We start from the raw sequence: 24873 nt of genomic DNA on the forward strand, positions 1-24873 counted from the left end.
ACAAATTAAAAGACAAAAATCATACAATCATATCACTAGACACAGAAAAAACATTTGACAAAATCCAGCACCAATTTTTGATAAAAACTCTCAGCAAAGTAAGAATAGAAGGATCATACGTCAACATAATAAAGACCACATATGACAAACCTACAGTTGACATTATACTCAACGGGCAAAAACTAAACGCATTTCCCCTAAGAACAGGAACAAGACATGAGTGTCCACTTTCACCACTCTTATTCAACATAGTACTGGAAGTCGTAGCCACAGCAATCAGACAAGAAGAAAACATAAAAGGCATCCAAATTGAAAAAGAGAAAGTAAAACTTCCTTATTTGCAGATGACATTATAATGTACATAGAAAACCCTAAAGACTCCACCAAAAAAACTACTAGATTTAATAAATGACTGGCAATGTAGCAGGATACAAAATTAACACCCAGGAATAGATGGCATTTTTATACACCAAGAATGAACTCTCAGAAAGAGAAACTAAAAAGACAATCCCATTTACCATTTCAACAAAAAAATTAAGATACTTAGGAATAAACTTAACCAATGAGGTAAAAGACCTGTACTTGGAAAAGTACAGAATGTTGAAAAAGGAGATAGAGAAAGATATAAACAAGCGGAAGAATATACAGTGTTCATGGATCGGAAGAATTAATTTAACATCATTAAAATGCCCATACTACCAAAAGAAACCTATAGATTCAATGCAATCCCCATTAAAATACCAATGGCATAGTTCACAGATCTAGAACAAATACTCCAAAAATTTATATGGAACCAAAAAAGAATCTGAATAGCCACAGAAACCTTGAGAAAGGAGAACAAAGTTGGAGGGATCACAACACCAGATATCACATTACACTACAAAGCCACTATAATCCAAACAGCCTAGTACTGGCACAAGAACAGGCATATAGATCAGTGGAACACAATAGAAAACCCAGAAATCAACCCAAGCCATTATGCTCAATTAATATTTGACAAAGGAGGCAAGAACATACACTGGAGTAAAGACAGTCTCTTGAATAAATGGTATTGGGGAAATTGGACAGGTACATGAAAAAAAAACTGAAACTAGACCACCAACTTACACCATACACAGGAATAAACTCAAAACAGATAAAAGACTTAAATGTAAGTCATGAAACCATAAAAATCCTAAAAGAAAATGTAGGCAGCAAAATCTCAGACATCTCTTGTAGCCATTACATCTCCTAGGGCAAGGGAAACAAAGGAGAAAATAAACAAATAGGACTACATGAAAAGAAAAAGCTACACAGCAAAAGAAACCATCAACACAACAAAAAGGGAGCCCACTGTATGGGAGAATATATTTTCCAATGATACATTTGATGCAGGGTTAAAACCCTAAATATATAAAGAACTCATACAACTTAACCAAAGGAAGACAAGCAATCCAATTAAAAAATGTGCAGAGGGCCCTAGCTGGTTTGGCTCAGTGGTTAGTGTTGGCCCACAGACTGAAGGGTCTGGGTTCAATTCCAGTCAAGGGCACATACCTCGCTTGCAGGCTCCATCCAGGCCCCATAAGAGCTCATGTGGGAGGCAACCAATTGATGTGTCTCTCTCACATCAATGTTTCTCTCTCTCTTCTCCTTTCTCTCACTTCCACTCTCTGAAAAGCAGTGGAAAACATATCCTCAGGTGAGGATTTAAAAAGAAAATGGGGAAAGGACGTAAATAGACACTTCTCCAAAGAGGACATACAGATGGCCAAGAAACATATGAAAAAATGCTCCAAGTCACTAATCATCAGAGAGATGCATATTAAAACAATGAGATACCACCTCACACCTGTCAGAATGGCTACCATCAACAAATGACACATGCTGGTGAGGATGTGGAGAAAGGGGAACCCTAGTACACTGCTCAAGGGAATGCAGACTGGTGCAGCCACTATGGAAAACAGTATGGAGTTTCCTCATAAAAATTAAATAAATTAAATAGGGAACTGCCATTTGACCCAATGATCCCACATCTAGGAATATATCCTAAGAAACCTGAAACACCAATCAGAAAGATTTTATGCACCTTATGTTAATAGCAGCATAATTTACAATAGCTAAGATCTGCAAACAGTACAAGTGTCTATCAGTAGATGAGTAGATAAAAAAGCTATGGTACATTTATACCATGGAATACTATGCAGCTGTAAAAAAAAAAAAAGGATCTTTTACCCTTTGGGACAGCATGGATGGAACTGGAGAGTATTATACTCAGTGAAAAAAGGCAGTCAGAGAAAGTCAAGTATCACATGGTCTTGCTCATATGTGAGATCTAAAGAACATAATAAACTAAGGAACAAAATAGATCCAGAGACATAGAAGTATGGAACACTTCTATGTTTGATGAATCTGAGAGGGAAAGTGGGTGTAGGGAATTGGGAGGGGAGAGAGTAATCAAAGAACTTATATGCATATATGCATAACCCAAGGTCACAGACAATAGTGTGGGGAAGGCCTGGGTGAAAGCAGATGCAGGGTGGAGAGGATCAATAGTGGGGGGAGGGGGAGGTCATCTGTAATACTTTCAACAATAAGATAAATTTAAAAACCTAACTAGGAGAGAGGGAAGATGGCGGCAGTGTGAGAAGCAGCAGAGCGCCCCCGCTTCCAGCCACAGACTCTATTTACTCCTAAAATCCTACGTAGCCAGCTTGAAAAAACCAGAGAAACATACCTGAGTGGATGGAGTGCGAGTGGGGAGCACCGAAGAAACATCACAGAGTCCAGCAAGGGGGAGGCTAGGAAAGGGGAGTCCCCCCTGAAGCCTGTGCTGGGCTCCAAGCCCAGAGGCTTGGAGGCTGCAAAGCTCCCTCCCCTCAGGAGTGCAGACGGCATCCAAAAGCGGGGAACTCACACCAGGAGCGATGAGAGGGGAAGGAGAGTCCCGCGCACAGGGCAGAGGGACCCAGGGGACCGGTGAGTCCCGGAGGGGACAGAGCCTTCCTAGGAAACAAAGCCTCTAATGGCGGACGGTGCCTTCCTAGCGAAACAAAGCTTCTACTGATGGCTGCGGCCAGCGTCTAGTGCTCTGGGTGCCGACCATAGGGAAGGCTGTCCCAAGGTCTGTGGCACCGAAGTGGTAAGGGACCAGAGGACTATGCTGAGAAGCCACACACGGGGACCCTCTGCCTCCCTGTAGGACATTGTGCTGAGCCCCAGAAAGCACTGAATCTGTGTGGCGTGGAGGAGGGGAGAAGCCCTCCCCACCCTGAGCTCCCTGTGCCAAGAGGCTGGGATCTGTGACCAGCCCTGAGGGTGTCCACCCGCCCTGAGCTCCCGGTGCAGCGAGGCAGGGATTGGTGACCAGCCCTGAGGGGCGCCATGGTGGCACATGAAGCCGCCCCCAGCTCTGCTGAGACCAGCAGTGCGGGGAGCTGCGTGGAGCTGACTTTGGGTCCCCGCCCACCAGGTGCCTTGGTGCTCAGGCAGTGGGACCTTGCAGGGAGAACTTTCTGCCTGTGTGTTGCTTTATGCGTTTGCAAGTTTGATTGCGGAACTGGTTCCCACCTTCCCAGCATGCACTGCGCGGACATACCAACGGAGGCTGGAATTGGCATCTGAGCAGTACACTGTCTGAGGGGCGGGCCTGGTGGGACCAGCCAAAAAGAGCTGAGCAGGGAGGGACAGAGCCCGCGGGCCCCTCCTGCAGCCAGGAGCACTGCCCCCAACAGGAAAGGGGTGGGCCCAGCTCACTGAAGCCCCAGACACCCCCCAGGGCACAGTCCTGAGGGGGAAGAGAGAGCAGCTCACAGGAGGACATCACAGGAATAAGACTCTCAGTGACTGTTGTTTGGGAACTGGGAAAAACACTGAAAACTCCTGCTGGGGGCTGGGCAGGCAAAGGGCTCACCAGAACATGTTTTTAATTGAACCCACTGAGCCCAGGCTGCCAAAACGGCCCATACAGAAAAGGCAACAGGCTGAAATCAATCTGAAGCTGCAGCAGGCCAGAGCCTGGGGAACTAGAATCAGAGGACAGAGTAGGGACTGAGGAGCTGGTGGTGAAGCAGAGACTAACCCCCGCAGAATGAGCGCCTGACAGTGACACCTCTAGAGGGAGTGATACCCTGAGCTACACTAGCCATCCTGCACCCTAAAGACTCTACAGAAGACTCTGGAGTAAGACCAGGCAACTACAACGTTGCAAAATAGTTGAAAAGAGGAGGAGGTCCACAAAGAGCCTCAGATCAACCATCTACCTAAGGATACCAGAGCCAAACCTAGAAGGCTCCTCACATTGGCTGATACACAAGTACCTCCCAGGAGAACGGCAATCAGCACACAAAACAGTGAGCCACAGACAACATAAGCTGACAAGAAGAAACTCATGTACTTGACTACCTTTTTTTCTACTGTTTTTTTGTTTGGTTTGGTTTTGGTTTTGGGTTTTTGGGGTTTTGGGGTTTTTTGTTTGTGGGTTTCTTTATTATTTCTCTTTTTTCCTTAGGAAGAAGAGAAAGGGGAGAAATTTTGTTTTTTCTTCTTTTTTAAATTTTATAATTTTTTAAAATTTCTTTTAAACATTTTTTAACAAAAATTTTGTTTCCTCCTTTTTATAAAAGAATTTTGTCTTGCTTAGCTTGTTTTTAATTTTGTTTTGGTTATTTGTTTTGTTTTGTTTTATCCTTGCTTCTAATATCAAGACATTCTTGATATCCCTGCTTAATGATTGGGACTTTATCATTAAAACCATGTTTACTGCTTTCCTCTATAGTTTCTCCCAAATCTCTTACCGGACTCCCTCCCTGCCTGGGCTTTATCTCCCTCTCTCCTCTAGATCCATTGGCATAACTTTTTTTTCTTTTTCTTTTTTCTTTTTCTACTTTTCTTTCATTCTTTCGTTATCCTCCCTTCTGTCTTCCTTTTTGTTTGATTGTTAGTTTCTCTTATTCTCTTTATTGTATTTTTGTTTTCTCATTTTCAACTATTATCCTATTCCTATTCTCTCCCTTAATTTTTGGCTGGCCCTTCTTTCAGAATCTTTTCTCTGCCTCTATTATCTCCCAGTAGCTTCTCTATTTTTTACATTTTAGTTTATTATTGTTTTCTAAATTTTTACCAGTATCAACAATAATATACATCTCTCTCTCTCTAAGTGTTACTTTACTTTCTCTCTGTCTTTTTTTTAAGCTTTTTGTGTGTGTGTCTGTGTTCTCCCTTCACTCTCCCAGTTCTATTTTCATGCGGGTTGTTTTCATTGTGACTGTCAAGATATTTTTTAAGATACCTCTTATTTCCTGGAAGTTTAGTTGTGTAATGTCCTGCCTTGCCAACATCCATACAACAGCCTACACAATGAGGTTGGGGCTGAGACACAGTTAGCCAACCTGAGAGGAGGGTCCTCCCAACGACTGATCAACGACAATCTAGACCCAACCACAACAGGAGAACATAAAGAAACCACAAAAGGAGCACCCACAAGAGGGACACGCCTAGAGCAAAGAGCTCATAAGTATAAGGAAAACACACCTCTGGGCTCCACTGGACCCACAAGACAAAATCCCATCCCATAATACTGGGAGACAGCAAATATATCTAATATATAGATACAAACACTAAGACCTACCAAAATGAGGAGACAAAGAAACAAACCCCAAATTAAAGAAAAAACAACCACCAGAAAAAGACTTTGATGAGACGGAGTTAAGGAAGTTATCAGAAATGGAGTTCAGAGTATGAATGATGAAGATGTTCAAGGAACTTAAGAAGACACTAGATGATAGATCAAGGACCATAGTGAAAACATGAGAAAAGAGATAAATACCATAAACAAAACTCAGACAGAGATAAAGAATGCTGTATCTGATATCAAGAATGCACTGGAAGGAATTAAAAGCAGGCTCAATGAAGAAGAAGTAGAATAAGTGACTTAGAAGACAAGATAGAAAAAATCACACAATCGGAGCTGCAAAAAGAAAAAAACACTTAAAAAGCATGAGCACAGTCTAAGGGAGCTTTGGGACAACATGAAACAAAACAACATTCGCATTGTAGGACTGCCAGAGGGGGAGGAAAGAGAGCAAGGGATAGAGAACTTGGTGGAGGAAATAATGAGAGAAAACTTCCCTAGGCTGGCGAAGGAGAAAGCCACACAAGTTCAGGAAGCACAGAGGGTTCCAAATAAGAGGGACCCAAAGAGACCCACTCCAAGACACATCATAATTAAAATGGCAAATGTCAAGAACAAAGAAAATATTAAGGGCTGCAACAGAGAGACAAGCAGTGACCTACAAAGGAACCCCCATAAGGCTGACAGCTAATTTCTCAACAGAGACTCTTCAGGCCAGAAGGGAGTAGCATGAAGTTCTGCAAGTAATGAAAAGCAAGAACATGCAACCAAGATGGCTTTATCAGCAAGGCTATCATTTAAAATTGAAGGTGAAATAAAAAGCTTCCCAGACAAAAAAGGCTAAAGGAGTTCAGTACCACTAAATCAGCATTGCAAGAAATGCTACAAGGGCTGCATTAAGAAAAAGAAGGAATAGTGAGAGAAAGGCACATCAGCATAAAGGGGAAAAATGGCATTAAATAAGTTGATATCAATAGTAACCTTAAATGTAAACAGAATAAATGATCCAATCAAAAGACAAGTAGTAGCTGAATGGATAAGAAAACAGGACCCAAATATATGCTATCGGAGAGCAAAAGACTCACACAGGCTAAAAGTGAAGGGATGGAGTAAAATATTCCATGCAAATGGAAAGGAAAGGAAAGCTGGAGTAGCAATTCTTATTTCAGACAAAACAGACTTCAAAATAAAGACCATAACAAGAGACAAAGATGGTCACTACATATTACTAAAGGGATCAATCCAAAAGGAGGAAATAACCCTTATAAACATTTATGCACCCAATATAGGAGCACCTAAATATATAAAAAATTTCTTGGGTGACTTTAAAGGCGAGATAGACAGCAACACAATCATAGTGGGGGACTTTAACACCCCATTGTCAGCATTGGACAGATCATCAAGACAAAAAATCAACAGGGAAATGCAGACCTTAAATGAATCACTAGGCCTAATGGATTTAATTGACATTTACAGAACATTTCACCCCAAAGAAGCAGAATACACATTCTTCTCAAGTGCACATGGAACATTCTCAAAAATAGACCACATGTTAGGGGACAAGGCAAGTCTCTGCAAATATAAGAAAACTGAAATCATCAAGCATCTTCTTGGATCACAATGCCATGAACTAGAAATCAACCACTATTTAAAAACTCAAAAATATTCAAACACATAGAGGCTAAATAGCATGTTATTAAACAATGAATGGGTTACCAATGAGATCAAGGAAGAAATCAAACACTTCATGGAAAGTAACGAAAATGAACAGACAACAATCCAAGACCTATGGGGCACGGCAAAAGCAGTCCTGAGAGGAAAATTCATAGCATTACAGGCCTATCTCAAGAAACAAGGAAAAGATCTAATGAACCATCTAACACAACAACTAAAAGAACTAGAACGGGAACAGCAAGAAAAGCCCCGAGGAAGTAGAAGGAACGAAATAATAAAGATCAGAGCAGAGATTAATGACATAGAGACTAAAAAAACATTACAAAAAAACTGATGAAACCAAGAGCTGGTTCTTTGAAAAGGTAAATAAGATTGATGCACCTTTAGCCAGACTCACTAAGAAACAGAGGACCCAAATAAGTAAAATCAGAAATGAAAGAGGCTATATAACAACTGACCCAACAGAAATACAAAGGATTGTAAGAAAATATTATGAGCAACTATATGCCAACAAATTGGACAACATGGGGGAAATGGACAAATTCCTAGAAGCATACAATCTTCCAAAGCTGAATCAATAAGAGGCCGAAAACCTGAATAGGCCGATAACAACTAATGAAATTGAAGCAGTAATCAAAAAACTCCCAGCAAACAAAAGTTCTGGACCAGATGGATTTACAGGTGACTTTTACCAAACATTCAAAGAAGAATTAACACCTATTCTATTCAAACTATTCCAGAAAATTCAAGAGGAGGGAAAACTCCCAAACTCTTTTTATGAGGCCAGCATCATCCTAATCCCAAAACCAGATAAAGATCCTACAAAGAAAGAAAATTACAGGCCAATATCCCTGATGAAAATAGATGCTAAAATCCTCATTAAAATACTAGTAAGTCAGATCCAGCAATACATTAAAAAGATCACACATCATGACCAGTGGTATTTATTCATGGGATGCAAGGCTGGTACAACATCTGCAAATCAATACATGTGATACATCACGTAAACAAAATGAAGGACAAAAAGCATATGATTCATAGACACAGAAAAAGCATTCAACAAAATCCAGCACCCATTTCTGATAAAACCTCTCAGCAAAATGGAAATAGAGGGATCATACCTCAACACAATAAAGGCCATAAATGACAGACCTACAGCCAACATCATACTCAATGGGCAAAAACTAAAACCATTTCCATTAAAAACAGGAACAAGACAGGGATGTCCACTTTCACCACTCTTATTCAACACAGTACTGGAAGTCCTCTCCATAGCCATCAGACAGGAAGAAAACATAAAAGGTATCCAAATTGGAAAAGAGGAAGTAAAACTGTCATTATTTGCAGATGACATGATATTGTACATAGAAAACCCTAAAGACTCCATCAAAGTACTACTAGATTTGATAAACGAATTGGGCAAGGTAGCTGGATACAAAATCAACATCCGGAAATCAATGGCATTCTTATACACCAACAATGAACTTTTAGAGAGAGAAACTAAAAAAGCAATACCATTTACCATTGCAACTAAAAAAATAAGATACCCAGGAATTAACTTAACCAAGGATGTAAAAGACCTATACTCGGAAAACTACGTGACACTGTAAAAAGAAATAGAGGAAGATTTAAACAAGTGGAAGAATATACCATGCTCATGGATTGGAAGTATTAATATCATTAAAACGTCCATACTACCCAAAGCAATTTATAAATTCAATGCAATTCCTATTAAAATACCAATAGCATATCTCACAGACCTAGAACAAACATTTCAAAAATTTATATGGAACCAAAAAAGACCCTGAATAGCTGCAGCCATCTTGAGAAAAAAGAACAGTGAGAGGGATCACATTACCGGACTTCAAACTGTATTACAAAGCCACTGTAATCAAAACTGGCTGGTATTGGTACAACAACAGGCATATAGATCAATGGAACAGAACAGAGACCCCAGAAATAAATCCACACCATTATGGTCAGTTAATATTTGACAAAGGAGGCAAGAGTATCCAATGGAGTAAAGACAGTCTCTTCAATAAGTGGTGCTGGGAAAATTGGACAGATACATGCAAAAAAATGAAACTAGACCACCAGCTTTCATCATACCCAAAAATAAACTCAAAATGGATAAAAGACTTAAATGTAAGTCACGAAGCCATAAAAATCCTGGAAGAAAACATAGGCAGTAAAATCACAGACATCCCATGTAGTGGACTTTTCACTGATACATCTCCTAGGGCAAGAGAAACGAAAGAAAAAATAAACATATGGGACTACATCAAACTAAAAAGCTTCTGTACAGCAAAAGAAAACAGTCTCAAAATACAAAGGAACCCCACAGTCTGGGAAAACATATTTGCCAATGATGTATCTGATAAGGGGCTAATTTCCAAAGTGTACAAAGAACTCATATTACTCGGCAAGAGGAAGACAAACAACCCAATTAAGAAATGGGCAAAGGACTTCAACAGACACTTCTCCAAAGATGACATACAGATGGCCAAGAGACACTTGAGAAAATGCTCAACATCACTAATCATCAGGGAGATACAAATTAAAACCACAATGAGGTATCACTTCACACCTGTCAGAATGGCTGCCATCAACAAATCAACAAATGACATGTGCTGGCGAGGGTGTGGAGAAAGGGGAACCCTGGTACACTGCTGGTGGGAATGCAGACTGGTGCAAACACTATGGAAAACAGTATGGAGGTTCCTCAAAAAATTAGAAATGGAGCTGCCGTTTGACCCAGTGATTCCACTCCTAGGAATGTATCCTAAGAATCCTGAAACATTAATAAGGAAGAATATATGTACCCCGATCTTCATAGCAGCACAGTTTACAATAGCTAAGATCTGGAAACAGCCCAAGTGCCCATCAGTAGATGAGTGGATAAAAAAGCTGTGGGACATTTACACCGTGGAATACTACGCAGCTGTAAAGAAGAAGAATCTCGTACCCTTTGGGACAGTATGGATGGACCTGGAGAATATTATGCTAAGTGAAATAAGCCAGGCAGTGAAAGACAAATATCACATGATCTCGCTTATACATGGAATCTAAAGAACTTAATAAACTGATGAACAGAATAGATTCAATGACATGGAAGCATAGATGAGACTGACGAATGTCAGAGAGATGGAGGAGGGTGGGTGGGTGGAGGGGGAGAGAGTAACCAAAGAATTTATATGCATATATGCACAACCCAAGGTCATGGACAATGGTGGGGAGAGGGACTGGGGAGGGGGATGGGTCGGGGTGGAACGGGTCATTGGGGAGAAAAAGGGACATCTGTAATATTTTAAACAAAAATAAAATTTAAAAAAAAGATTTTTCTTACTGATAACAATAATGATAGTAGCATTTTTAAGATTTTACCTGGCCCTGTGCTATGTAATTATAGATATTATGTTTTTAAATTTTCATATTGATACTGTGAGTAGGTATTATCATTGTCCTCAGTTTACAGAGGGAGAAACAAAGTCACAAAGCTAACAGACAAGAAAAATAACAGGAATTTAAATTGATATATATATTATTCAAATTCAAAGAAATACATTATTATAATTTTTTAAAAAATCTAAATAGATCAACATCCTTATATGTTTAAAGAAAAACATTATTATTAAGTACTTGATATGAAAAATTTTAATTGATTGTAAACCCACTTTCATTATTACAAAGAATTTCAACCTTAACACTTGTCAGTGAAAGAGCTACTAGATTTAGAGTACAATTTTTAAAAATCAAATTATCTAAATTCTGTTTAATAACAATTCTGTGAACTGAAGAAAAGCAGTGAATTCTCTTCTAGTATTTGGCATCACATACTTATGTATACAAAAACTGGCCTAGAATTCTGAGGTTAGGTCATAAAAGGCCATACAAAATTTGCCTTGCTTCACTGACACACTTGCTCTTACAGACCTGAGCCATTATGTGAGAAGACACCATGCTGGAGAAGCCACATTCTGGTCAAGAGAGACAGCTAAGCCCAGCCTCATCTGTCATTGGTAACTATCCAGAATCTGAGGAGCACGTTATTAATACATGTTGAAGAGGATTTTGTGTAGTCTTTTCAAGCATAAAACCTAAGATTAAGAAATCAGGTTCAAAATTACCACTGCCAGTGGCACAGTTTGGAAAACTGTTTGACAGTATTACTCAACTTTAACATATGCATACCCTAAACCGAATAATTTCACTCCTACACATATTCTCAACATACATAAGGGACATAACACATGTACTAGAATTTCAAATGAGAACTTATATCAGGCAAAAACTCGAAACTGCCCAAATGCCTATCAACAATAAATAGGACAAAAATCATTATGTGCTATTTACAAAATAGAATACTAAACAGTAATAAGAACAATCTACATGGGACAACATAAGTGAATCTCATAACCAATGCTGAGAGAAAAAAGCTAGACACAAAAGGTACATATTGTATGATTCCATTTCCATAAAGTACAAAAATAGGCAATATTAATCTATGCTATCAGAATAGTGGTTATCCTTGGGGCAGGAGGTAAAGACAGGAAGGTGAGGTTGGGGCATTGGTAATGTTCTGCTTCTTGGTCAGGATGCTGGTTAGATAAGTGTGGTGATTTACAAACATATCCACAGATCCTCGGACACTCCTCCCATCAGAAGGTAAAGTCCAATTCCTTCCCCCTTGAATACTGCAATTTCTTCACCTCCATTATACAGAATGCACTGGAACTGACACTGCATGACTTGCAATGCCAGGTTAGAAAAGGCACTAGAGCTTCTACCTGGTTCTCTTTCTTGGGATGCTCACCCTTGGTGCCCAACCACCATGCTACAAGAAAGTCAAGGAATCACATAAATGCATTCTGGTCACAGTTGAAGCTAAGGTCCAGTCAGCAGGTAGCATCAACAGCCAAACATGTAAGTGAAGGAGCCTTCAGATTATTCCAGCCCCCAGCCTTCAAATTATTCCAGCAAAGCTTTGGGCAAATTGCAAATTCATAAGCAAAATAAATTTGCTCTTTTAAGCCACTAAGTTTAGGATTGATTTGTTATGCAAATATGCATAACTGGAACACATCACAAGTATGCTTAAGTGTGGGAAGCAAAGAGGGATGAGAGAAAAAAATTACAAAGGGACATAAGAAAACTTGGGGATGATGGATATATTCACTTGATTGTAGTGATGGTTTCAAGGGGGTATACATATGTCAAAACTTATCAAATTATATACTTTAAATAAGCTCCATATATTTGTCAATTATACCTCAAAAAATCTGTCTTAAAAAAAATAAAAAACTGCAACTCAGCTGTCAGACTTTGAGGGGGGCAAAAAGGAAGCAGAATGAAAATGTAGGGTAAAGACCTCAGTGAGGTTTGTAAATTACCCAAGTACGCAAGGAATCCATGCTTCCCCTCCCTAGCCAAGCCTCAGCTGAGTTTAATGAGCCATCTCCCTGCTATTCTCCAGAAATGGTGACAATCACCACTATTGGGTCTATTTTCTGGAAGAGAATGACTCAATCAATATAAGATGAATTCCATGTTTTATGAGAGGTTGTCAATTAAACAAATAATCCAATTTATAAACATTTTCAAGGACTTTCTACCTGCAGAATGGTTTTAATATTAAAAGTGAACTTTTTTGTATGTGAACTCCAATGCATACTAATTATTTAATCTCTCAGAGCCTCAGTTTCCTCATTTGTGAAATACCATAATAAGAAAAAGCAGGTAAGAGCAGACTTTGACAGTTATTAATTCCTTTTGTGGGGACAGAGCCATCTTTCTTCCCCCTCTGCTCTGAGAGAGAGCCGTTTCTTCCCATCTCCACCAGCAGTATTATCTTCAGTAAGTCAAGCTTATCTCCCAGCCTCCATCCTTTCATCACTAGACCTCTTGAGAAAGGTGCATGAGGTCCATAGTCTAGCTGGCCATCACATTAGCCAATAAGGCATCTAACCTCCAGCAGACTCAGCCCTGACTAAGGACTACAGTGATGTGCTGGGCTGACGCTGAGCCTTCCAAATTGTGTATTCTAGAGGTTGAGCTTCACTCTCCAGACAATCATTATCCGTCGCACGACTAGATGGGGAAAATCTCAACATTAGCCTACTTCTAATTGCCGGTGGAGGTAGTTTTTCAGGGTGGCCTGTGTTCTACAGGAGCAGAACCATGCGGGCTTTGATTCTTTAAGAGAGGAAACAAGGACTAGGGCCTACTGAACAGGAATTATGGTTGAGCCCACAGATTCTAGCATTAAGCAACTCTAGCTTAAATTTCCGGCTGACACTTAATGTGTGGGGCCTTATCATACCCAAAACATAAAATTTTCACCTCTACAGTGTGTTAAAGCTATCTAATTTCTTTAAATGGTGTTAACTTCCATTATAAATTACAGCATTTTGGCCAAGCATTACCTTCAACACTAAAGACAGCATTTAATACACTAATTCAAAATTTTCCTAAATATATACTTAAATCAAAAGCTTGAATAATTATAACTTACTGAGAAAACAAAGCTTTCCCCTTCTAAGTTAAGAATTTGAGATGACAAGACCCAGAATCAAACTCAAATCAAGTAAGGTCCAAAAATGATGCAAACCTCAAAAACCCAAACGGGCTGTCTGCCAACTAAGCTCCGCCTCCGGGCAAACCCTGCCCACTTTGGCTGCTCCACCCCCCCAACACCGGAACCCCGCCCCTCTTTGCGAGGTCCCGCCCCTCGCACCTGATGTTGGTTCCCATTGGACAAAGCTGAAGGCTATGTACACACCCGACACGCACGTTTGATCGGGGCGTCTTTGCGCCTGCGCAGCAGTACCGTCAGGCAGCTGGGAACTAGGGGCTGGGGGGAGGGAGGCGGAGGTCAGGCAGAATCTTCCTCCGTAATAAGCAACGCGTCCCGCGGTCCTGGCTCCGTGGGTCCGGTCGGGTCGGGCCTGGGCGCCGGAGCTGCTGTGGCTCACGCCGCGGCGGGTGCGATGGAGGCCATGCCGGAGCCCAGCACTCACGCCGGGGGAGGCCGAGACAGCCGGCGGTTCTAGTACATGAGTCGACGGCGGCAGCGACGGCAGCCCGGGCTCTCCATGAGCCAGCGGCGGCAGCGACGGGTGCGGCGGCACCGGCGGTTTTCGGTCCCGGGGGAGGTACGGAGAGTCGGCTTCCTGGTGGACGGAGGCTGTCGGGTGTGGGAACGCCTTCCGCGGCCCGGTCCTCCAGCCTTTGCCTTCAGCCCCAGGCGCTCTGCGGGGCCGCTGCCCGGACGCAGACAGGGGCGTCCAGCCTTCTACACGGGCTTCTGCTTCGGGGACCCGCCCGCAATGCGGGGCCAGGGCTGGGTGCCAGGCCTTCCAGGGCGCGGCGGGCCGGAGTGGGGGCGGGGTGGGCGTGGCCGGAGCGTGGGGGCTGAGTTGGGTGCCCACCGCGCCGGCAGCCCGCACCAGCCCAGAAGCCCGGCGCTGCTTCGTGGTGGGGCGTGGGGCCGTGTTTCAGATTATTTCCGAGCTGATGCCAGAGGAGATCTTTAGGACTCCCGAGCTTTTAGGGCGTCCGGCGTTCAATACCTTGGGCAAATGGTCTGGTTCTCATAACCTGCGTGGAGTATAGAGTGTAACCCTTGGAAATGACTGCAAAAAAAAAAAGTAGTGTTTTGCCAGGGAAATAAAAGGTCAGGGGAGTTTAGCAGGTTTTTTCAAATTGGAGGGCCTGTTGAGGCAGGAAAATAAAGACAGCAGGATAACTCCTCCAAGGTTTCTAATATAGTGCCTAACGAGCAATCTTAGAAGGTGTGAGGCAAACAAGACAGATTTAAGTAAAGCTCTTTGCAGCCATTTCTCCATTTTTTTTAAAACTACTTTTTAGTAACTTTTTTGGGACAAATCACATTAGTGCTGATACTATATTAAGTGCCTTCTGGTTCTTCCAATACTCTCTACCCCCCTCTTTTTTCTTTTTCAGAAAAAGACTAAAGTAGTTTTATTGCAAATATATAAAACTGTAATTTAATTATCTTAAAATACCGGTGCTGCTTTATAGAGCTGCAGTTACTCGTCATTTGGTCATGTCCAAAAGATAATTTGAAAACAAAACAAAAAACAGTAAAGATTTACGATACCTTTTCAATGAAGTATTTAGGAGTCTGAACTCAAGCTCTTGATCTTATGACCTTGCTACAAAGTTCTTTAAAATTCAACAGAAATAAATCAAACCATGAAGAAAGTTATTTTCATTTTTAAAGTATTTGAATGCCTTATGATTTTTTCGAGTCTGCTCTGGAAATGTGTTAATTCTTAAGAAGAAGAAACTGAGTGTGTGTTTTCCATTTTCCAAGTTTGCCACACCCTCTTATTCCTAATTGGTTGAGGAGAGCAAACCTGTTACTGACTATATAAATATCTACACTTCAGACTAAATCTAGTGTTGAATATTTTAAGTGCAGAGTATCTTTCTTCAAGCCAGAAATACTGTGTGTTTAATATATTATAGAACTGAATTTTTAGTCTGCTGCTGTTGTAAAGTCAACTTGAACTAAATTTTTCATGCAAATAAAACATATAGATCTGCAGTATTGAGTGTTGAATACATGTTATGTTTGTGAGGGTGTGGTCAAGATAAGTCACTCACCTCAGTCACTCACTTCTCTTCCTATTCCTCAGATGCTTCCCTTTTTTAATAAAAAAGATACTTTTCCATAAAAGTAATATATTGGAAAACACTAATGGTGTTTTAAGACATTTTTTTTGTCTCAAGTAAAGCAGTATTTTTTCTATTCAGTTTCATTAGGATGTCATTCTTTAATTTTTTAAAATTTTGCTCTATATAACATACATATGACATGAACATGTTTATTAGAATACTGCCAATGACTTTAAAAATAAAATGCTTAGCTATTCTCAAAGTTAGGGGAAGGATAGGTGCTAATTTAAATAGGGATAACACCTCAGTTCATTCCCAAAAGATGCAGAGGCCCTAACAAGTTTGGCTCAGTGGTTAGAGCGTGAGCCGATGGACTGAAGGGTCTCAGGTTTGATTTCTGGTCAAGGGCAGCAGGTACCTTGAGCATGCGGGAGGCAACCAATCGATGTCTCTCATCGTCTTTTCTCTCTGTCTCTCCTCCTCCCTTCCACTCTCTCCAAAAATCAATGGGAAAAAATATCCTTGGGTGAGGATTAACAAAACAAAAAATACTGCCAACAAACAAACAAAAAACAGTGCAGAGAAGGGAATCAGGTTACCTACCAAGTTCTGAATCAAATCCACACAGCATAGCCTCTGTAGTTCAAATTGTAGGATATATAGCATGGTCCTAAATTGTAATTAAAAATCCCAAAGTTCATATAAATGATATTTGTATTAGCTGTGCTACTATTCAGTTAAGTTCTCACAATTAATCTTCATATATTTCAAAGCTAATTAGCCATTATTCTGTAGCCCAAATAAGGATTCCATTATAGTATATTCATTTTATAAGTAAAACTACACATATTAACAAGAAAATGAAGCACAGCTTGAATTTTGGAGGGTGGAAAAAGTTTACATTAGGAATATACACAACCTAATGTAGATTATATCTTTAAATAGCTTTATTTTCATTTAAGATTTATTAACAGTGTTTTCCTATATCATAGATAAAATCTGCAGTATAATTAATATAAAGGCCTATCAAATAGCCATTCAGTACCTCAAACAAAGGTTGCAGCTTCTTAAGTGATGTTTCCAAAGACCATACACATTGCCCCCAAAAGTGACTCATAGCTGGAATTGTTTTAGATATTTTTGTTGCATTGGAAAGCCATCTAACCAAATTCAATTTATTTAGATAGCTTTGTTTTCATTTAAACATGTCATATGTAGTCAAATACATGTTCTATTTTTAACTTTTAAAATGCAGGATGAAGACACTGTTTGAAGAGATCAAAGCATCAATTAAAAATAACTATAACCAAGATCGCTCATTTTGGAGGCCTGTTCTTCCTTGGGGCGGTGTTTTTACTATCAAAGCTGGCCGCAAAGCAGTATCCTGTACACCACTCTATGTTGAAATAAGACTGAAAAATACCTGCACCATAGATGGATTCTTGATGTTATTATATGTCATTCTTCATGAAAATGAAAATTTTCCCAGGGAACTCTCTCTACATTTAGGTAGAGAGTTTGTAGACTGTTTTCTTTATTTAATGGACACCTACAGTTTTACAACTGTGAAGCTACTTTGGATTTGGGACAAGATGGAAAAACAGCAATATAAATCTGAAGTTCATAAAGCTTCATTAATAATTGATTTGTTTGGGAATGAACATGATAATTTTACAAAAAATCTCGAAAATCTCATGTCTACCATACAAGAAAGTTATTGTTCCAACTGGCGATGCCCAACTCGAGTGCAGGAAGATCAGCAGCGTACAATTAATATAAAGTAAGTTGCTCTAAAGTCTGTTTTGTAACTTTTAGAAATAGTATACCTTTTTAATCAAGTGCTGTAAATCTGTATATAGTCAAAGTACTTCTTAAAGTACAACCCTGTATAATTACTTACACATAAATCCACCACAGAAATTTAAGATTCTTGAGTCCCATGACAGAAATATCTAAACACCTTGGAATTTACTTTACAAAACCAACTGATAACTATTTTACTTGCAAAATAATGAATTATTCAGAGTGCAAAATATTTTGTTCTTGCTTTGAATTTGCTAATGTGACTATGTAGGTAATGAATTCCTGTGTCACAAATGTAACGTCTTGAAGAACACTGTTCAATTTATGTTTCCAATATAATGTTTCACCCCTTAAATAGATCTCTGTTGAGTGAGCTAGTTCTACATGAAAAAAATTAAGCCCCGGCCAGTGTGGCTCAGTTGGAGCATCATCCCATACACCAGAAGGTAGTGGGTTCAATTCCCTGTCAGGGCACATATCCAAGTTGCAGGTTCAGTCCCCAGTGGGGGCTCATATGGGAGGCAACCGAACGATGTTTCTCTCTCACATGGGTATTTCTCTCTCTCTCTCTCCCTTCCTCTCTCTAAAATCAATATTTTTTAAAAAAAGAAGATTGAAAGTACTCCTTCACATTATGGCCAGAGCATAAGTATAGACAGAAATCACAAAGTTGGAATCATAATACCTGGAGAAGATGTGGCTATGAGGAGCATTTTCACTAACTGGGAAAGATGCTGGTGGCCTGCTAAGTATTTTTGACTTTCAGAGAGAAGGCAGACCTCCAGGCTGGTAAATGGCAGGGAGGAAGGCCAAACTGGCAAGCCCTAGTGGAGTGTTGGGAAACATTAAAGCCCCCAAGGGACAGGAGCTGGAAAAGGGATAATTGTCAGTGGAAAGAAACAGGACAGAAAAACAAACCCAAATACATTGTTGTCAGAAAGTGTATTTGGCCCTATGGTCCAGAAAAAACACCTAATAGATTGTTCTCTGGAGGATATACATCACATACCCTAACATTAAATTCATATTTCTTTATAGCATATTTAATATTATAATATACATATGGAAAGCTGAAGATACTTTATTCTTTTTAGAGTCTCGCAATTACTCTCTTTCTGAAATACACTTTGTCCCTTTTCCTGTATTGCTTATATGAGGATATTGAATTTGAAATCTATCAGGCAAAAAAATTCTGTTTAAGTCATAATGGACTAAAAAGCATTTTAGAAATTTTTCTTGTTTTTTTAAAAACTAATATTTTAATTTGTGTATGTACAGTATTAATACTAATATTTTATGCTTTTCTTAATAAAATATTTTTATCATACTCTATATAAATTTTTTAAGCTTTTGCCTGCTTTATTGAATCCTATATTCAAAACAACTTCTGAAATATGTAGGAAAAATTTTTTTTAACAAATCAGGTAAGTGAAGCCAACAGTGGCTGCAATTTAGGCCAGCACCTTCAGTAACTAATCAACGGCTTTCCTGATTCTGGGTCCTACTTTCTTCCCCCTAGACCAGAATCCCTTCTGTTGAATCCTCTGGAAAATTTTTTAAAATAACAACTGCATATTTCAGTATCAGTTTACAGAAAGATTTAATGTTTCTTGGAAAGCTTCATGCACTGACATTTATTAAATTTAACTGGTTTCTCTATCTACAAGAAATACAAAGATGAATAACAGAGGTTATACTTTTATTTGGTTTGCTAATAATGAATTGACCTGTAAATTTTGTAATCCTAATTATGTATTTACCTGTAAGATGTTGAAGCAGTTCTTAACATACATTTTGCAATTGTAGTCCTCCTCAAGAAATTCCACATGGAAACTTGATACGACTGGCTGTGGATGAGTTATTCTGTTCCAGGATTGAACTGTGTGAAGAGCGTGGGTGAGTAGATGATAGACATTTAAGATGAAAATATTTGTGTTGTTTATAAATAAACCTGGACTAATATGCTCTTTGATGTTAATTCTATATGAAATAGCTTCTCATAAGTATTTAGGAAGTCTAACTTTTTAAAATCTTAACACCTTCTAGTTTCCTATACTATCTTATGCTGCACTGTCATTATCAAGTAGAATATAATACTACAATTAATTGATGAATACAAAGCAAATGCCTTTTCTTTTTTTCCCCCACTGCTGAGTAGGGACAATAAAACCTTGGTTAACCGGAACCCAGCTAATCGACACCCTCAATTAACTGGATTTTTTCTGCACTCCTCATTTAGGAGAAAGAGGTAAATTACAACCAATATATATATATATTTTTTAAATATATCTTCATTGATTTCAGAGAGAAGAAAGGAGAGGGAGAGAGAGAGATAGAAACATCAATGATGAGAGTGTCATTTGTTGGTTCCCTCCTGCACGCCCCCGACTGGGGATCGAGCCCGCAACCCGGGCATGTGCCCTGACCAAGAATCGAACCTCGAGCGCCTGGATCCTAGGTGGTCGCTCAACTGCTGAGCCACGCCCGGCCGGGCACAATCAAAATATTTAACATAATAAAAAAAAATCCAAAGGGGCAGAAAGAATATATTTATCCCAATCTCTTAATTTCTATAGCTACATTATTTTACAATGAGAATTAATATTTAGAATGATGATCTTACAGTTAATTGATCACTAAAGAAGGAAAGAATAAAATATGTTCAGTTAATTAGGCTTAAGTTCAGAGAGTGAACTAACGTATTTTAGCAACAAATACTGAAACAAAATGTTTTTCCTGTTAAATTAGTAATGTTTGTTAACCAAAATACTATACCCTGAGCTTTCCGGTTAATCGAGATTTTACTGTGTAACTATTTGTTGTGATCCATATGCTTAATACCTGATGCTGCTAAGAAAACAGAATTTGCTTCATCCTATGGCAAAAGGAAGCAATTAGGGAATTTTATCCAGTCTAAAGGGGCCTATAAGAATCATATTGTTCCCCTCTTGTCATTATTTTCCTTTGAAACCATCTTAGATAAAGAAAAATCTATCTAAATATAAAAGTCACTCACTTTTATAAAACTAGGCAAAACAGCTAGGTTTTCCTGGAGTTCTAAAAGTATCATTTCCTGCATATTGAAATCTCAGAGCTTGTAAACTTCTGGGAATAGATATATAGGGATGTGCAAAAATAGGTTTCCAGTTTGAATACAAGTAAAATAATACATAATAAATACTAATACAAGAATAAATTCTGTTTCATGTACTCACAAATGTAAACCTATTTTTGCCCACCCTGTATAAGGTACTAATATAGCTTCACCATAGCCATACCTAAAATAGATATTTATGCTTATTATGACATGTAATAAAGACAACTGAGAAGTGATAAAAGGCAGCTTTATTCCAAATTTAATAAAGTTCATGCCTATTTTCAATTTTAGGTGTGGTGGTTTAAGAGAATTTTCCCAACGAGTTTTCTGCCATGGGGCACCTCCTTTTGTTGTCTTAAATATGCAGCATTGGAAATCTGAAGATCTGGCATATGTACCCTATTACTTGGATTTATCTGATCACAAGTAGGTGGTTTTTTGTTTGTTTTATAAAACTAGTGAAAAACAGATTTATTATGTTTTTCTGCTATTCTGTTATGATTTTGTCCAGCCCTTAAGGAAATATTGTTGAAGAGATCGTAGCTATCTCTAAATTTATGTATCCTGAATAAGATCAGAATCTACGACAGGGAGTTAGCTGCCTGCAGTGTGCATAGTGGTTAGGTGTTTGGATTATTGAATAGACAGAATTGGGTTCAAACCCAGCCCTACCATTTATAAGCTATGTGACCTTGAACCAGTAACTTGAACAGTTTACTCATCAGTTTTCTTATCTATAAAACAGAGATGACAGTATCTATCTGGTGCCATTACATAGCACATGAAAAGTGTTTAGGATAGTACCTACACATACTAAACTAAATTCTAGCTATTATTTATATTTCAAGTCAAAGTAATACATAGTCTGAAGTCATCATTTAAAAATAAAATGTTACTGGCCCTGGCTGGGTAGCTCGGTTGGAGCATCGTCCCAATGGACCAAGGTGGCAGAGTTCGATCCTCAGGGCACCTTTAAAAAAATATATAAATTAAATTAAATTAAATTAAGTTAAAATAAATAAAATGGCACTGTCATTATTATAGATAAAAGTATCTGCATACAAATTAGGACATATAGGATTCCTTTAACTTTTTGCTTTAAAAGTTTTTGTGTGTTTTCTCTTATTTAATAGCACCATACAGGTAATGAATTAAGATATATTTTTTTTAATTCTTAAATTATATAATTTTAAACAATTCTTAAACATTTTTTTCCAAATTACCAATTATAGTACATTAGTTTTACAGATGGATATCTTTTCCAGGGAATAGAATGCAGATAATCTCAGTTTTTTCCCTTAGTTAAGAATTTAAGGAATGTTTATTTTAAGAACAAAGTATTGTAATTTTCTGCTATACTTTATCATTGAATTTGCAGGTATTTGTTGGAAGGTGCCACATTATTTAACAAAGAGGAACATCATTATTCTGCAGCTTTCCAGATTGATGGACATTGGATGCACTATGATGGCCTCAGAAATGTGAATTTAATTTTGTTAAATAAACCCCCAGAGTTTCTCCTCTTGTCATCATTGGTTTATATTCGAGCAACAGAGAAATAAATATAGACTGATGCTAAATTTAATTGTTTGCCCTCCTGCCCATACTCCCTAAGATGAAGGGCTTTTATTTTTATGTACTTGGTATCCAAGGAAATAGTTCAACTATACTAGTTTCAGAGGTGTTTTTTCCAGTTTTAGCCCCAGGTAAATGTTTTATATGGAGAATCTATGCAAAAATGTTTGTATTTCTTTTTTCTATATCCTGGGTTATTTTTATACAAGCATATTTTATGTTGAAATAAAATATACCTTTGTATTTTTTTATTTATATGTACTGCAAAGAGTTTTTGAAAATCTGTCCTTGAATCTAAAAAAATACTTTGTCATTTGAATTCTCAGTTTTTTGGGGGTTGTTTTTTTTTTTAATATCCAAATAAAACCTGGGTACAAGTCAGTGTTTTAGTTTATATACATTTCACAGTTCAAAATGTATCTGACTTTATTTCTTTGCCCTACCTCACTATAATCCAAAGTGCACTATTGGGTCTAGTATGTATTTGAATGTACAAGTTATAGATGGCTTAGTCTGTTTTACCTGTTGTTTTGCCTAATTTCCCTGAAGCAATTTTTTAAAAATTTTGGTGAGAATGTTTTTCTGGGCTTGAATAATTTCTTTATAATGGCAAATTCCTTTAACCACTTGCTGAAGTATTATAAACCTGACAGTGGATTTTAAGTGTTAGAACTAAGTTTCTGAGCTTAATTGGAGTTATTGTTCAAAGTAAATTATAGAACTAATCTAAATATTTATCTCATAATTAAATGTAATGCAATTTCTCCAATAAAAATATATTTTGCATGTAACATGACTATAAAAAAATTAGGCAACTGATGTTTACTAATGTTGGATTAACAGTAGAAATGTACTTTGAATATATACTTAAGAGAGAATGGGTTCTTGGGAAAATTTCTTTTCCTAGTAAGTCATATTGGCACAGAAAAAAAACAAATTTTTGGAGTAACATCTCCCTTGTAAGTAAATTGGTAACATGAGACTTTGATTTTCAATAGAAATCACTAGAATTGTATAGATATCAGAACATTGTATTTTTATTCAAAGACCCTAAGATCTCTCTCTCTCTTTTGCAGTTTAAAGGAAAAAATTAAGTAGTATTCTAAAGGGAAAATACTTTTTGAAATTTACTACAATTTTTTAGTGTTTACATTTATTTCATTAAATTGTCCACCTTAGGTTTTGTGTTGAGATGGAGCGCAATATATTGGAGATTACTACATGATAACCCAGGTCACTGCCATATACCAAATTGCTAAGTTTTAATTCAGTAAATTAAGTCTTACATTGGCATGGTGTCATGTTAAGAGAATTTACCGAAGAATAGATAAATGTGAGTGAAATGTTGCTGAGAATGCCTCACTTTGAGCAAACACTATGAAAATCCCTTTTTTACATAAGATTAAAAAAAAATAGTGATTTATTATTTTTTTTTAAATCACCCCAGGATTTATTTAAATAGTTCCCCTGGGTATTTAAATAGAATTTGATTTATGGTAAACTTTTCTGGGAACACCTTATTATTGCATGAATCAAAGTAAATAAAAACACAAATTCTAGCATATACATAAATGGTATCATTAACAAAATTATTTCTACTGCAGATTTATTTTTTTAGGAATTGCACTTTATTTAGAATGATGCTAGTTTATCACAAAACAATGACTTACCTACCTCACAGGGTTGTTGTGAGGCTTTAGATGTTTGTTAAAATCTTGACTACCTTGAACATGCTAATAAACATATTTTTTCTACCTCTTTCATGTACAGGCAAGTCTCCCAGTTTCTCTCTTACTAATGAACTTTTCAGACTTTTTAAAAATTATTTAGACAGTAGCTCATATGAGTAGTGGATTTAATGTGTAATGGAATTTAAGGGTGTTTTCTGGACCCCACATGGTTGGGATTTAAGGATAATAGGTGGTTTATTTTTATGGTGGTGGTTGGCTGGTAGAAAGATGAAATTATTCCCTGCTCCCCTGGCTGGTTTGGCTCAGTGGTTAGAGGTTCAGCCCACAGACAGAAGGGTCGTGGGTTCGATACCAGTCAAGGGCAAATACCTCAGTTGCGGGCTCATCCCCAACCCTGGCGCTGGGCGTGTGCGGGAGGCAACCAATTGATGTGTCTCTCACATTGAGGTCTCTCTGTCTCTCTCCACTCTCTCTGAAAAGCAGTGGAAAAATGGAAGATAAAAAAATGAAAGAAATTATTCCCTGCTGACCAAATAGAAAAGGGATAAAAAAGAATGAACTAAACTAGGTTATCTGTAGAATGTGAAAGTGAGGGTATGGAACATTCTTTATAACCACAGACACCCTTAGAGAAATTGGGGTGAGGAAGCAAAGATATGAGGGAATGATCAGAATATTTTTTTAATCAAAATGCCACAAATCATAGCTATACCTATGGGGAGAGCAAAAATGATTTTAAAACCTTGGCCTCTGAGGGGAATAAAGAATAAATTACAGCAAAT

General features: G+C 38.2%; 1 protein-coding gene across 2 annotated transcripts; it reads left to right on the forward strand.

Moving 5' to 3' along the window:
- The first annotated feature begins 14103 nt into the window (after positions 1-14103).
- On the forward strand, positions 14104-24168 carry DORIP1 (dopamine receptor interacting protein 1). Of its 2 annotated transcripts, XM_081158081.1 has the most exons (6): positions 14138-14436; positions 17181-17705; positions 19535-19624; positions 19887-19976; positions 21117-21251; positions 22204-24166. In XM_081158081.1, the coding sequence occupies exons 2-6, from the start codon at positions 17182-17184 to the stop codon at positions 22385-22387; spliced, it is 1023 nt and encodes a 340-aa protein (XP_081014207.1). In that variant the 5' UTR covers positions 14138-14436; position 17181; the 3' UTR covers positions 22388-24166. The 2 variants fall into 2 exon arrangements, with proteins under 2 accessions (XP_081014208.1, XP_081014207.1); XM_081158082.1 differs by lacking the exon at positions 19887-19976 and having other exon boundaries at positions 14104-14436; positions 22204-24168.
- The last annotated feature ends 705 nt before the right edge of the window (positions 24169-24873 follow it).

The sequence above is a fragment of the Miniopterus schreibersii genome (assembly GCF_964146895.1).
Source record: "Miniopterus schreibersii genome assembly, chromosome: 1".
NCBI classification, from domain to species: Eukaryota; Metazoa; Chordata; class Mammalia; order Chiroptera; family Miniopteridae; genus Miniopterus; species Miniopterus schreibersii.

Coding starts and splice junctions, on each gene's coding strand:
- DORIP1 (XM_081158081.1), top strand. CDS start 17,182: ATGAAGACACTGTTTGAAGAGATCAAAGCATCAATTAAAAATAACTAT. Junction 17,706..19,534: donor CAGCGTACAATTAATATAAA/GTAAGTTGCTCT, acceptor TTGCAATTGTAG/TCCTCCTCAAGAAATTCCAC. Junction 19,977..21,116: donor TCCTCATTTAGGAGAAAGAG/GTAAATTACAAC, acceptor TTTCAATTTTAG/GTGTGGTGGTTTAAGAGAAT.